Source organism: Helianthus annuus, chromosome 13 (genome assembly GCF_002127325.2).
Source record: "Helianthus annuus cultivar XRQ/B chromosome 13, HanXRQr2.0-SUNRISE, whole genome shotgun sequence".
Lineage (NCBI taxonomy): Eukaryota > Viridiplantae > Streptophyta > Magnoliopsida > Asterales > Asteraceae > Helianthus > Helianthus annuus.
The window spans coordinates 114,028,173-114,041,132 of record NC_035445.2 but is presented as its reverse complement, the minus strand read 5'-3'; the positions used below and the strand labels follow the sequence as shown (position 1 = coordinate 114,041,132).

Here is a 12,960-nt window from a genome sequence, read left to right as displayed (position 1 = left end):
TTGGGAATTTCTTTCACTTTGAACATCTTGAACACAAAGTATATATGTTTGCACAACAATCCATATTGTTCAAACCTGCGACAACTGCATGATGCAATTACATCCTCCCCCTTCTTGAAACAAACCTAAACAAAAAAATTGAAAATTAAAAATCAAGGAAAAAACGCACGTTGTTATGTAGTAACGCATGTTAGCTAGTCTAGATAGTGTTACCTCTAATAAACCGTCACCATGGGCTTTCCAATCCTTCATACTTATCTTCAAGAACGGTTCCTCGATTTTAGTCTCCATAGGAAGGCACTCGGACAGTGTTCCATATAACTCTGCCTGTTGATTAGCAAAAATGGACCTGGTGTAAATTTTCATAGCATCATCCTCTAAGGTAGTTTCAGACCAGTTATCTGGGGTTGTATTTCTAGAAATATGGTCATTTTTCTGATGGTTGAATCTTTGCACGTCCATTGCACCATCAAAATGGTTAAAAAACTCAACAAGGGTAAGTTGAGAATTCGTCACCTGATAGAAAAAATGGTTTTCGCTCTCTCATCTGGAGGTGGTCCGCATGAGCCCAAACATAGGCTCATGACGATAGAAAGCTGGAATCCACGAAGATCTCATGCCAAACACATCGTCAATCCATTTATTCTCGATTAGACCGAATTCAATCATTATCAGTTTCTATTCTCTCTCAAACGTTTCTGGCGCAATCAAATCAGTCCATACAATGTCACACATTCGTCTTTTGAAGTCTTCATTGTTACACAACTCATGTCCCACCTATTAAAACAACGGATTGGAATGAACAAAAATCAGAAATATTTATAATTATTCACGCTTTTTGTAAAAAAAAGTGTAGGAAATAATAACGCATGATGAACTTTTTGTACACGTGCATATACAAATCAGAAATCTTTATAGTTATTACGCCGGTTGTAATAGTAATAACGCATGTTGTAGTTGTGTCTAACCTTATCGACAACTTTCTTCATTATGTGCCACATACATAATCTGTGCCTACTCTTATCGAACATTGCCTCGATAGCTTGTTTCATCGTCGGGTCTTGATCAGTGACGACCACCTTCGGCTGCTTACCAAATGAGTCCAAAAATGATTGCAACAACCATTTGTATGATTCAATGCTTTCGGATGCTAACAACCCGACTCCAAGCGTCACATTCCGACAGTGGTTATCAATATCAGTAAAGGGTATAAAAACCATATTATACCTTCAAAATGATGAAATAAAATGAATAAAAAAACAAAATTGTACAAAAAAAAAAACAGATAAAATATTAAAGTGAAGACTAACTTGTTGGTTTTGAATGTAGCATCAAACGATATGACATCTCCAAACTTAGCATAGTTACGTTTGCACAAACCATCGGCCCAGAACAGGCCAGTTAATCATTTGTTTTCATTGACTGAATGTACAATGAATAATCAACCATAAACTGCTTTTTATCGGTCAACCTATTAATAACCATATCTGCATCATATTCTCCTATATAGCTATGTATCCTAGCTCTAAAATTCTTGCAGTCGTCTTTAGTTGTGCCAACATTTTCAAAACCTCCGTATCTTTGTCTCATTATATTAAAGGCTTTCACTGGCCCAAGATTCAATGTACCAAGCTCCCATATCATCTCTTCTTGTGTTTCGGACAGATGCCTATAAGCCGGTAATAAATGCATATCTTTGGGGCACACGAATGAATGATTATGCGATCGAACAAACTTATCAACCTTATACAACACCCCATCCGTCGAACGAAGCTTAATTTGTGCTTTACACCCGGTTCGAATAGTCAGTCTGCTCCTACTTTTATATGGCTTAGACAACTTCGAATAAGGATCATCAAATGCCTGTGGTTTATGCCTCTCCTTTGAACACACAAAGTATTTAGTCTTGATAATACCACCACTATGATGTTCACCTCCTTATCGAGCAGAGAACCCTGCCTTCTTGGCATATGTCTGATAAAAAACATATGCTTGCTCTATGGAAGTGAATTCCATTCCTATAACAGGAACACATGATGAAGCTACCTCAGGAATATACAATCTTTCATCTGCACATTTTGAAATGACAAAAAAAAACATGAGCTCTAAAACAAGACGCACAGGGAAATAAAAAAAGAAATCACGCAAAGAAAAAAAACACGCATGTTGCCTCAATAATAACGCAGGTAGAAAAAAAAACAGCCAGTACTGTATACTTCATAATAATAACGCATGTTTGATGGAATTACACAGGTCTCCTACACTATATAGCTTATAAACATGCATGATTTATGACACATTCATTTCAAAAAAAACTAATTATCAAATAATGATGCACGATCAAATACAAAACATCAGACAACAATAATTTCGTTGGTTTCTGGAAAATTAAAACGATTAATTGACAACTTACTGGCATGATCGTCTAATAGAACGTGGTTGTCTGATGTCGGGTTCCTCAAATGCTCAGCAGCATCATGAACGGCATGGACTTCAGCATCTTCAAATTCAATATCATATGTGTTTCGTGCGTTACTGCTCTGTGGATCCATTTCAAACAATAAGTGATAGTAACCCTAATCGCACACCTATAACCGCTAATTTGATACTTTGAAAAATGGAAAATATTTGAAACTGATTCGAATCGTAATTACCGGGATGCAGGAGATAACGAACTCGCATAATTCTCTTAATGTTAGTAAATGTCTGAATTACCCTGCCTCAAGAATGAAAATGTCTAATTTGCCCTTAATGAGAAATCTTAATCGGTGCCACGCGTTAAGATCTCCTTGTCGCCTACATGAAGTATGATTAGGGTTTTTGTACATTATGCTTTCTCTTGTTATATAACCAGAAACCAAAATATTCACTTTCATATAAAATATAAAAATATTAAATCTATACTATATAATAAAAGAAACCAATTTTGGGACACTTGTCATCATATTAGCATGTGTATTATTTAGTTTAATTAATCTCTTCTAATTAATTATAGATAACCCTTCTATTAAATATTATTTACTTTAATCTCTTATAAATAATTATTATTTAGTTTAATTTTAATTTAAACTTTTCTAGAAAAAAAAATCATAATTATTTACGTGGCAAATTCGATTACCAGGAACTTATATTTTAGTAAATTTTGGTTATATTAGATTTTAGTTATTTTTTATCTTTAGGTTATTAAATTGATGGGTTTGACTTCCAATTTTGTCTTATTTTAGTTAATGTTTATCTTTAGGATCATGCTTTTTTTAGAGTTAATAGCCAAAATGGTCCCTGAGGTTTGCTCACTTTTGCCACTTTAGTCCAAAACCCAAATTTTTTACATCTGGGTCCCCGAGGTTTGCATTTTTTTTGCCATTTTAGTCCAAAAATGAAACCTGCTCAGATTTCTCAAAAACAAAAAACTCAAGTTTTGTCCTTTTGCACATGGGTAAAATGGTCATTTTCATTTTATTATAACTAATTATTAATTAAAAATAATAAACCTACCACCACCTCTCTCTCTCTCTCTCTCCATCTACTCCTCTCTGCCGCCACCACCGCCACCTCCTCACGCCGGCGACACTAACATTCCTCCGTATCCCCCTCTCTTTCTCTCTCTCTCTAAAACACAACATTCCTCCGAGGCTCAGATCTGTTTGATCATCCTGTTTATTACAACCACCTTCAAACCTGCAACAAGAAACCCAGGTTGATCAGACCTGCACCCAATTTCATCACCACCACCATTAATCCACCACCACCACCATCTCTCTGTCTCCCTCCTTCACCCACCACCTAACGTACTTACGTGCGTGATTTTGGATCCCATGCGTGATTATGTGGTCCCATGCGTGATTATGTGGTCCCATGCGTGATTATACCCCTGATCCAACGGTTACCATTGTCTCCTATGTGAAGTACGATAAGGCGTGAAATATGTTAACCTTTCTCTCTCTCTCTCTCTCTCTATATATATATATATATATATATATTAATTTTTGAATTAAGAAAATATTAAATGAAAAGCAAAATGACCAAAATGACCAAAATGCCCCTGAACTAAAAGACAAAATAGGAGGTTGCAACAGTCAAAAAATAGGGTTTTTAAATTTTGAACCAAAATGGCAACAAAATGCAAACCTCAGGGACCCAGATGTAAAAAAATTGGGTTTTGGACTAAAGTGGCAAAAGTAAGCAAACCTCAGGGACCATTTTGGCTATTAACTCTTTTTTTTTTTTTTTTTTTTACTAATTTTGACTTATAAGAACGTAACCAAGCTGACCTTAGAACTTAGATTTTAACTAATTTTGATCAATCGTAACATATATTATTGTATAGTATGGAATTGTATTCGATGTTATCATGATGGTTTAAAATTTATCGAAACCAAATTTTGGACACGTGTCATTTATTGAAGTTATCCTCGGATCTATACTTAACTTATATTAATTAAATAAATAAATAATAAATTAATATTAAATCTTATCGTACTTTAATAAAATATTATCCTGAAAATTGTTAATTTAATATAGTTTTAAAACAAATACATCTCTTTCCTACTTATCTTATATTAAATATATAAATAATAAATTAATATTAAATGTTATCCTAATTTATTAAAAATATATTTTTTAAATTATTTGGTATACAAAATTATATTTATTCAACTCGTGTTAAATGCGGGGTTTTTAAAAATATAAATTTTTTATTATTTACTATAAATATTTTTTTTTTATTATTTACTATACAAAGTTACATTTGTATAACCCGTGTAATACACAAAGTTTTTAAAGATATAACTTTTTTATCATTTGCTATGTAAAATTAGATTTATTCAACACGTGTAATACACATGATTTTTTAAGGATATAAATTTTTTTATTATTTGGTAGATTTTTCAACCCGACTATACATGGGTTTTTTAAAGATATGACGTTTTTAGTATTTAATATACAAAATTACATTTATTTAATCTGTGTATAGACATGGTTTTTAAAGATATAACTCTTTTTTAGATCTATTCAACACATATAATATACAGGGTTTTTAAGGATGTAATTTTTTATTATTTGGTAGATTTATTCAACCCGATTATACACGGGTTTTTTAAAGATACGACATTTTTAGTATTTAGCATACAAAATTACATTTATTTAATCTGTGTAATACACATGGTTTTCAAAGATATAACTCTTTTTTAGATCTATTCAACACGTGTAATATACAAGGTTTTTAAGGATGTATTTTTTTTATTATTTGGTAGATTTATTCAACCCGAGTATACACGGGTTTTTTAAAGATACGACGTTTTTAGTATTTTGTATACAAAATTATATTTATTTAATCTGTGTAATACACATGGTTTTCAAATATATAACTTTTTTCCTATTTGATATATAAAATTAAATTTATTTAACGCGTACAATATACGGGATTTTTAAAGATATAATTTTTTATTATTTAATATATAATATTACATTTATTTAACCCGTGTAATACACGGGATTCTAAGCTAGTATTATATAAAAGAAGTTTTAAGATTTTAGCCGTTCTAAAAAAACAAGCACTTTTTAAACAGAATCTCAAACGGTATTATTAAAAGATATTTCCGTCACGTATTATATAACGTAAAGGAATCAAACAATTCGCAACATACAACAAACTTTTATATTGCAACAAAGCGTGCAGTAACCGCTCCACTCACCTTCATCCTCATCCTCAACCCCTCCACCATCATCCTCATTCTCAGATCTCACAATTCACCATGTGTTGCGGCAAAATCTGCATGATGTGCACCTGTTTGATCCTCATTGTCATCGCAATCGGTATGTTGTTCGGATTCGGTGTTTTCACCAAAGCCTTTCACAAAGTTAATAACGAATTGCATTATTCTTATTCCCCGGCCACTCAACCGGTTGCTCCAGCCGCCGGTAGGCCGTTCTTCACCGTCGCTGCTCCTCCGCCATTTTGAGGTTTTCTTGTAGTTTGCTCGTGATGTTCATTTCGAGCCCTAGGTATATGAATTGTGTTGCGTATATAATTCTTGTTGAAATGTGATTGAATTGGATTGTTGAAGGTTAATTGGTTGGTTATATAACATGTTTTTTGTTTTTTGTTTTTTTTTTTTGTTTTTTTTTTGTTTTTGTGATGATTGAAATTTTGTTATACTGATTATGTTTCTGAATCGTGTAGAGATTAGAACAGTAATGGTACCGGACGGTCTAGTATAGTACATGTATCGAAATTTAGCTAAAATCAAAACCGAATATCATACTAGATGTTCGGTCGGTACCAGTAATCCAGTATGGTACGGTACCGTTAAAAGTCATGAACCAGGGTACTGATACTGAAATTGAGCTAAAGTCAAAACTGTGTACCGGAATGGACCGAACCGGTACACTCAACAGGATCGTGTAGATACCAAAACTTAGCTAAAACCAAAACCGAATATCGTAAAGTATATGCTAGGTTAGTACGGGTATGATAAGGTAATGTTAAAAGTCCTGAACCGGTAAGTACCGTATAGGGATACTGAAATTGAGCTAACTTTAAAACCGAACACTGTATCGTGTATTTTCGGTTGGTACCGGTATAGTACGGTACTAGTATTCGTTACGAAATTACTCATCGCTCCATTAGAACGATATTTTAAGCTTCACCTAGGTTTCAATATAGTTGAAATGTGCTCGCATTTAATCATTGAAGGCTAATTGCTCGTTTGTATAAGATGTTTGTGTGATAATTGAAAGTGTGTTATACAGATTAGGTTTCTGAAATTGTGTGCTTTTGAATAGTGAACGGTTACCGTTACTAGACCGAACCGGGACCGTACAAAATTTAGCTAAAATCAAAACTGAATACTGTATTGTATTATGTTCGGTCAGTTCGGTATGGAACGGCACGTTAAAAAGTCATGCACCGGTATGGTACTGCATAGTACCGATACTGAAATTGAGCTAAATTCAAACTGAATACTGTACCTGTATGGTATGGTACTGGTATTTGGTACGAAATTTCTCATTCATAAATTGCAATGATCTTTTTATCTTCAGCTAGGTTTCAAAATAGTTACTTTTATGAGAAATTTATGACATTATAATGAAGGTTTAACTGCAAAGATACAAATAGGAATGGAGGACATAATGAGCTCACCATCCTGCATCTTAAAATAATAATATACATGTCAGAGATTTAAACAGAGGTGCAGAGGCATGAGCTCCCATGCAGCTTCCATCAGTGCACCATTAGAGTCCACAAAAAAGATGCTAGAGAAATCCATTTTGACTTGTAAAATATGTGTTAAATGAAGAAAAAAAAAGTGTTCAATGGCATGGCTTCTGTTTTATACTGAAGTCAACAGTGGGGATAAGGCCCATAACTCATGAGTCATGATTCACATACCCATCCAGGGATCAAAAGTGTGGAATAATTATGTGAGGTTGACGAGTTGAAGAGATGAACCAAAAACTAGACGCATATATGTATTCGTGTCAAAGAATCAATCCTAACGCGGCGAACACACTTAGAATCCGAACACGACTCGTCTAACATATTTATCTAAACGAGTTGGCAAGTTGACCTTATATAAAGTATATGTATTTTTTGTTGTATTCCAGTTTTATAAAGGGTTGATGCGTCAGCCTTTTAGATAAAACGCGTACTTTTTTTTTATCAAAGGAGTTAAACATGTAAGAAATTTTCACCCCAGTAACCTTGTACAAACAAAAAATATCTCAAATATGTTGGCAAAATGTCAATGACTTAAGTTACCTACATGCGAAAAGACAACTTTTTACTGATATTTTGAGAACCTGGTGTCCATTAGGCTGGAGGGTCTGGAGGTCGTCCCCAGCCCATCCCGCTTCAACACCGCACCGGCCCCCATTCCCCCCCTCCCACCGGCGTCGTCCAAATCGTCGGACATTAGACGATTGAGACGGGCCTCCCCCTCTCTCACACATCTATACATACAACATATACATATATATTTTAGGCCCATCCCCCATTTCCTTACCTCCATCCTCTTTGCCCCATACTCACACCCGATCTACGTGGCGGATCATCCTCCAAGGATGGGCCTCAACCATACCGCATAGCCTTAGTGAATCAAATTGGATTCAGTTAAGAACACCAACATATACTCCATTAGTTAAACCCAAAAAAAAGAGAATTCTATTGGTTACTTTATGATTAGGAGGAACTGCAGCATCTGTTGCAGTGTTTTCTGCAATGTGTGTATGAACCCTTAATTGTGTTGTCATTCAGCATGCATGGTGTTGCTGCAATGTCATTCAGCAACTACAGGTACAGGATAGTCTGATGAAGGCTCATTCTTTTGTAGAATCTTAATTCAACTTGGATCCATGTCTCCAAGGAATATGCTTTTTTTTTTTAACAAAAGGTGCTTCATAACATTCCTCTTTATATTTCTCATGTGCTCAAAGATGCCTTACACACCCACACCTCTCTCTCTCTCTCTCTCTCACACACACACACACACACACTTGAAAGTTTTTGGAAGATGAGAAACAGATAAAGCCATAAAGGTGAAGCTACAAAGAAACAAAAGGGTTCAGGCCCATGATTCAGGCAACACCTGTTTTGAAATCATGACTCGGTTCAGCTAACTACAAAAAAAAGGAATGTGGAGGGAATCCTGACCCCAGTACCCTTTTGGGTACTCATCATCCCACCCCGCAAGGGTTATGATGCCAGCAAATAGCCTCGGTCACTACCTCCATGATATGGGCACCACAAGGGTTGAACCCGCGTCACTACAAACTTCCCGTTTCAGCGTGACTTTCATTGGCTGCGGGTACCACTGGGCTATAAGCCAATCGGTCGGTTCAGCTAAGACAAGGTCAGATGAGTGAAACATTTTCTGATCACTTGAAATATTCCGGTTGACCCTTTAAATAATCTGGTTTTATTAGTCAATTCAAAACCAGATTACTTTCGTATCGTGTAAGGAATTGCCGCCCCTAAGTAATTTTTGCATCATAGTCTTTTGTAAGTACAAATTATACAAATATTATTAAAGAACAAGTTGGGTTACTGTAGCTTCCGTCACATCGGAGCTAGAGTAATTTTTTTTCTTTCTGTTACTTTTGTCTTTGTAACCCCTTTAACTTTTCTAAAGAAAAAAATATGAATTCTGTCATTTTGAAACCCCCCCCCCCCCTAAAGTTTTAAGTGTTTATTTGTGTATTTGTACCTGTCGGTATAAATTCAAATTGGTTTACGTTTCAACGTAAATAATGTCGGGCCAAATACGTTTTCGTGCATATTTTTATGTACGTTTTGAGTTGGTCTACGTTTTGATGTAAATATTGTTTAGAAACGAGTCGGGTCAAATATAATACGTTTTCATTAGACGGGACAAATTCGAGTTACTTTACGTTTCGACGTCGCCACAACGTGGTACCATCCTTTAACTTAAAAAACACTATTTCTTATGTTTCGACGTAAATTTTATTTCGGAAATAAGTAGGGTCAAATAAAAAACTTCTTCGTGCGTATTTTTATGTAAGTTTTCAGTTGTTCTATATTTTCTTACGTTTCGATGCCGCCTCAACGCGCGGGAGAAATTTACTAGTTTATCATGAAAGCATATGAAGATGAATGCTACACAAATACTTCAAAAACAAGATGATAACACAAGCATGGTCAACCATGTTAATCAATCCATAAACACAATTCATTTCACTAAACAAACTATTTTGTACATGTATATACAACAAAAATATGTACCAAACAAATCTTGGGCACAACCAGTTTCATAAATCAACATATGCAACAAATAATTAACTTAATGTTACATATATACATATATCTATATATTTACAGGTTGAGCAAGTTATTCAGAAACCTTTCCACACTGAAAGAACTTCATTAAACACTTCACCTATCAGTTCTCTATCTGCAGACTGTATAAATCCAGTGAATTCTTCAAGAATGTCAAATATCTTACCAAACCTCACAAGATACTGCATGCAGCAAATCTTCAACTTTGGAAGACGATACAACGAAGCATTTTGAAGCCTTTCAAGAACGTTATTCGTATCAATATCGTCCAACAAACTTTCATGACACGCTTCTTTTAAATCCGTAACATCGTATTTATCAGCTGCTCTAAGAAGTTCGAGCCTGTGAGTAAGAAAATGTTGGTCTATAATGTTACCGTATATGTAGCTTAAGAAAGCTTGGCAAGCTTCAATGGACATATCGGATATGTTTATGACGGACATTTCTTTTTCTTTTAGGTCGTGAGAGAACATGGATTTGAAGACTGGTGACCTGGCTGCAAGGATGGCCCGGTGGGCCCCAACGCTTCCGTTAGAAGTGTTGATGATTATATCCGTGTGAATACTTTCTGATAACATTTTTCCGATGGAGGAGAGCGTTGTTGCTTGGAAATCTTTGTGTGTAAAATGTTCGGTCCACACAGAGCAAGATTCGCTACCCTGTTGGATCATGTCGCACCAAAATGGTATTAGATAATCAACCGTAAAGAACGAACTACATGAGATAGTGTTTGTATGTATTTTTTTACAGAGTTAGATGGTCAAGAAAATGAAATGGGTCAATGACCTTAATTTTCAGCCATATAAGCAGCTATGGTTGGTACAACAAGAGGACATGACAATTATTTAGTAATGTCACTTAAAATATAACCAAAGAGAATGGTGGTAGAATTAATTACATTTGGAGAGAGAGTCTTAAGATCAAGAAACTCAACATCTATGATGAATTTCCCTCCGAGCGGAACCTCAATCGCCCAAACGAAATCGCCATTGCTTTTTAGCTGTTTATCTCTAATCTCTGTAATCACATAGTTAAAATCGAGATTACTATTATAAACATTAGTACCAATTAATGATCTTGGGTTGGGTCAAAGGTTGACTTGTTTGAAGTTAATATTAAGTAACTACCTGGATGAACAAAGGTCTTTCTACCTCCCAATGAACAAACCACTTGTATGATGAATGAGGCAATTGGAGGACTCTCTTTATTTAAACTTGATATTTCTGGGTACAATTTAATCAACAAATTGCGATTCTTCTCCACAACCAGTCGCCTTCATTTCATTGAAAAACAAATTAATAATATACAATTGGTTGCATAAAACTACAAGAAAAATAATAATATTAAATTCAAGATTCTCACAAAAATGGGGTATAGTGATTCCTTGGTGCCTAGTGATTCCAACTAGAATGTTTGACCAAGATTTTAGGACCAATTAGTAACTATGGTTATGGAAAAAGACAAACTGAACCGGCTGGGTTGGTTAGGTCCGCTGATTCAGCTAGCTTTCACGGTTTCATGGTTCGGTTTATGGAGTTTAGCATTCAAATTCTTTTTTTTCCTTTAGGTTTTGTTTCAAGTTTCAAATCGTAAACCGGATCTTGTATATTTCAAACCGGTTGACTTGTTTAAGTTTGAGCGGTTTCTAACGGTTTATGAACACCCCTCGTTCCAACCGAGATTCAAGATTCAATCTTGACGTCTGATTGCAAATCCTAATGCTCAAAAAATTGGGAAAACAAGAAATTTAACCTGTTTAGTTAAACGGTAGGCCCGTCAACCTATCTAATTAAACAGGTTAGATCCTCAAAACACATTTAACCCATTTTTTACAACCCATCAACCTTATTATTCAATTAGCACGTTTACATCCTGATTATTATCCACCAACTTGTTTAGATAAATGGGTTGCGTTAGGTTACATGAATTTAAGTGTGTACAGGTTAGGGTTAATGTTTTTGACACGATAATACAAGTCGTGTTCAGGTTGACCTATTTGATTAACTGAGTCGTTTCGGGTCGACATGTTTAACTAATTTAGTTAAAAAGGTCATAGTGGCAACATGTATAATCAAACACGGTCCATCCCCTGACCCGCTTAACCCATTTTTTACAACCCACCAACTCGATTAACTTGTTTACAACCTGATGATTACCCACCAACACGTTTAGATAAATGGGTTAAACGGATTGACTCGGCAACCTGTTTAATTTAAGATGTCAACCCCCTATCTCGTTTAACCCATTTTTTACAACCCATCAACCAGATTAACATGTTAACAACCCGATTATTATCCACCAACCTCTTTGACACGTTCATGTAATTGGGTTAAACAGCTGTGTCCGGGTTGTATAATTCAACCCACCAACCCGACACGATTCACACACCTACACGTAATACTACCAATAATAACACTAAATTCAAGATTCAGACCAAAAACAGAGAATCTACGAGTGGTTCCAAGTTCCAACACAGATTGAATCTTAATTATGGTGTTCCAGAAAGAAGAAGCATACCAGTTCCATTTGCCGATCTTGAAAGGATCAGATTTGCGATAAGTAGAAGAAGAAGCCAAAGTGTCAATACGCCACTGAGCGAGTCGTGCAGTGGTATCAACACGGTGGTCAGTCATCCTACCGAAACCAAACGCCGCCCTGATTTCATGGAAGCAGTCGAATATCCTGTCGTGCTTTCCCAGGTTGTCGTTTAAGGTTTACACTCTGTTTCGTATAGAAAGTAAAAACACACAGTTTGACAGTCACTGCGTTTGTGTAGCAATAATTAAATGATTAGAATCTCATTAAGGGGTTTGTTTTGAGCACGCAAGATTGCAAGAATCTGGGATTTGATATTACGCAATTGATGGGGATGTTTTGAATATTGATATTTGTATGATTGTAGCAGCCATTGAGAGGAAAAGTAACGAATGAAAAATGATTCAGGGTTGGTGTGCACGATGCTCATTGGCTATGATTGTCACTAATAATAATAATAGTAGTAATAATAATAATAATAATAATAATAATAATAATAATAATAATAATAATAATAATAGAAAAATGCTCGGATAGTCCTGTGATTTGCCCGTTTTTCACCTTTAGTTCCCAACTTTCTAAAATTACAGCTATAGTCCCAAATTTTTGCAATTTTGTTCCCGGATAGTCCC

The 12,960-nt window shown here is 35.1% G+C and overlaps 2 protein-coding genes across 2 annotated transcripts; one reads left to right on the top strand and one right to left on the bottom strand.

The window, feature by feature from the left end:
- Positions 1-5,629: 5,629 nt before the first annotated feature.
- Positions 5,630-6,107, top strand: LOC110899069. The gene has a single exon (XM_022145946.2). The coding sequence runs from the start codon at positions 5,754-5,756 to the stop codon at positions 5,958-5,960; it is 207 nt and encodes a 68-aa protein (XP_022001638.1). The 5' UTR covers positions 5,630-5,753; the 3' UTR covers positions 5,961-6,107.
- Positions 6,108-9,664: 3,557 nt separating this feature from the next.
- Positions 9,665-12,731, bottom strand: LOC110899067 (BTB/POZ domain-containing protein At1g55760). Its single transcript, XM_022145945.2, has 4 exons — positions 12,311-12,731; positions 10,921-11,066; positions 10,692-10,810; positions 9,665-10,452 (listed from the first exon to the last, which is right to left on the bottom strand). Exons 1-4 carry the CDS (start codon positions 12,424-12,426, stop codon positions 9,850-9,852), a joined length of 984 nt encoding a protein of 327 aa, XP_022001637.1. The 5' UTR covers positions 12,427-12,731; the 3' UTR covers positions 9,665-9,849.
- Between the last annotated feature and the right edge of the window lie 229 nt (positions 12,732-12,960).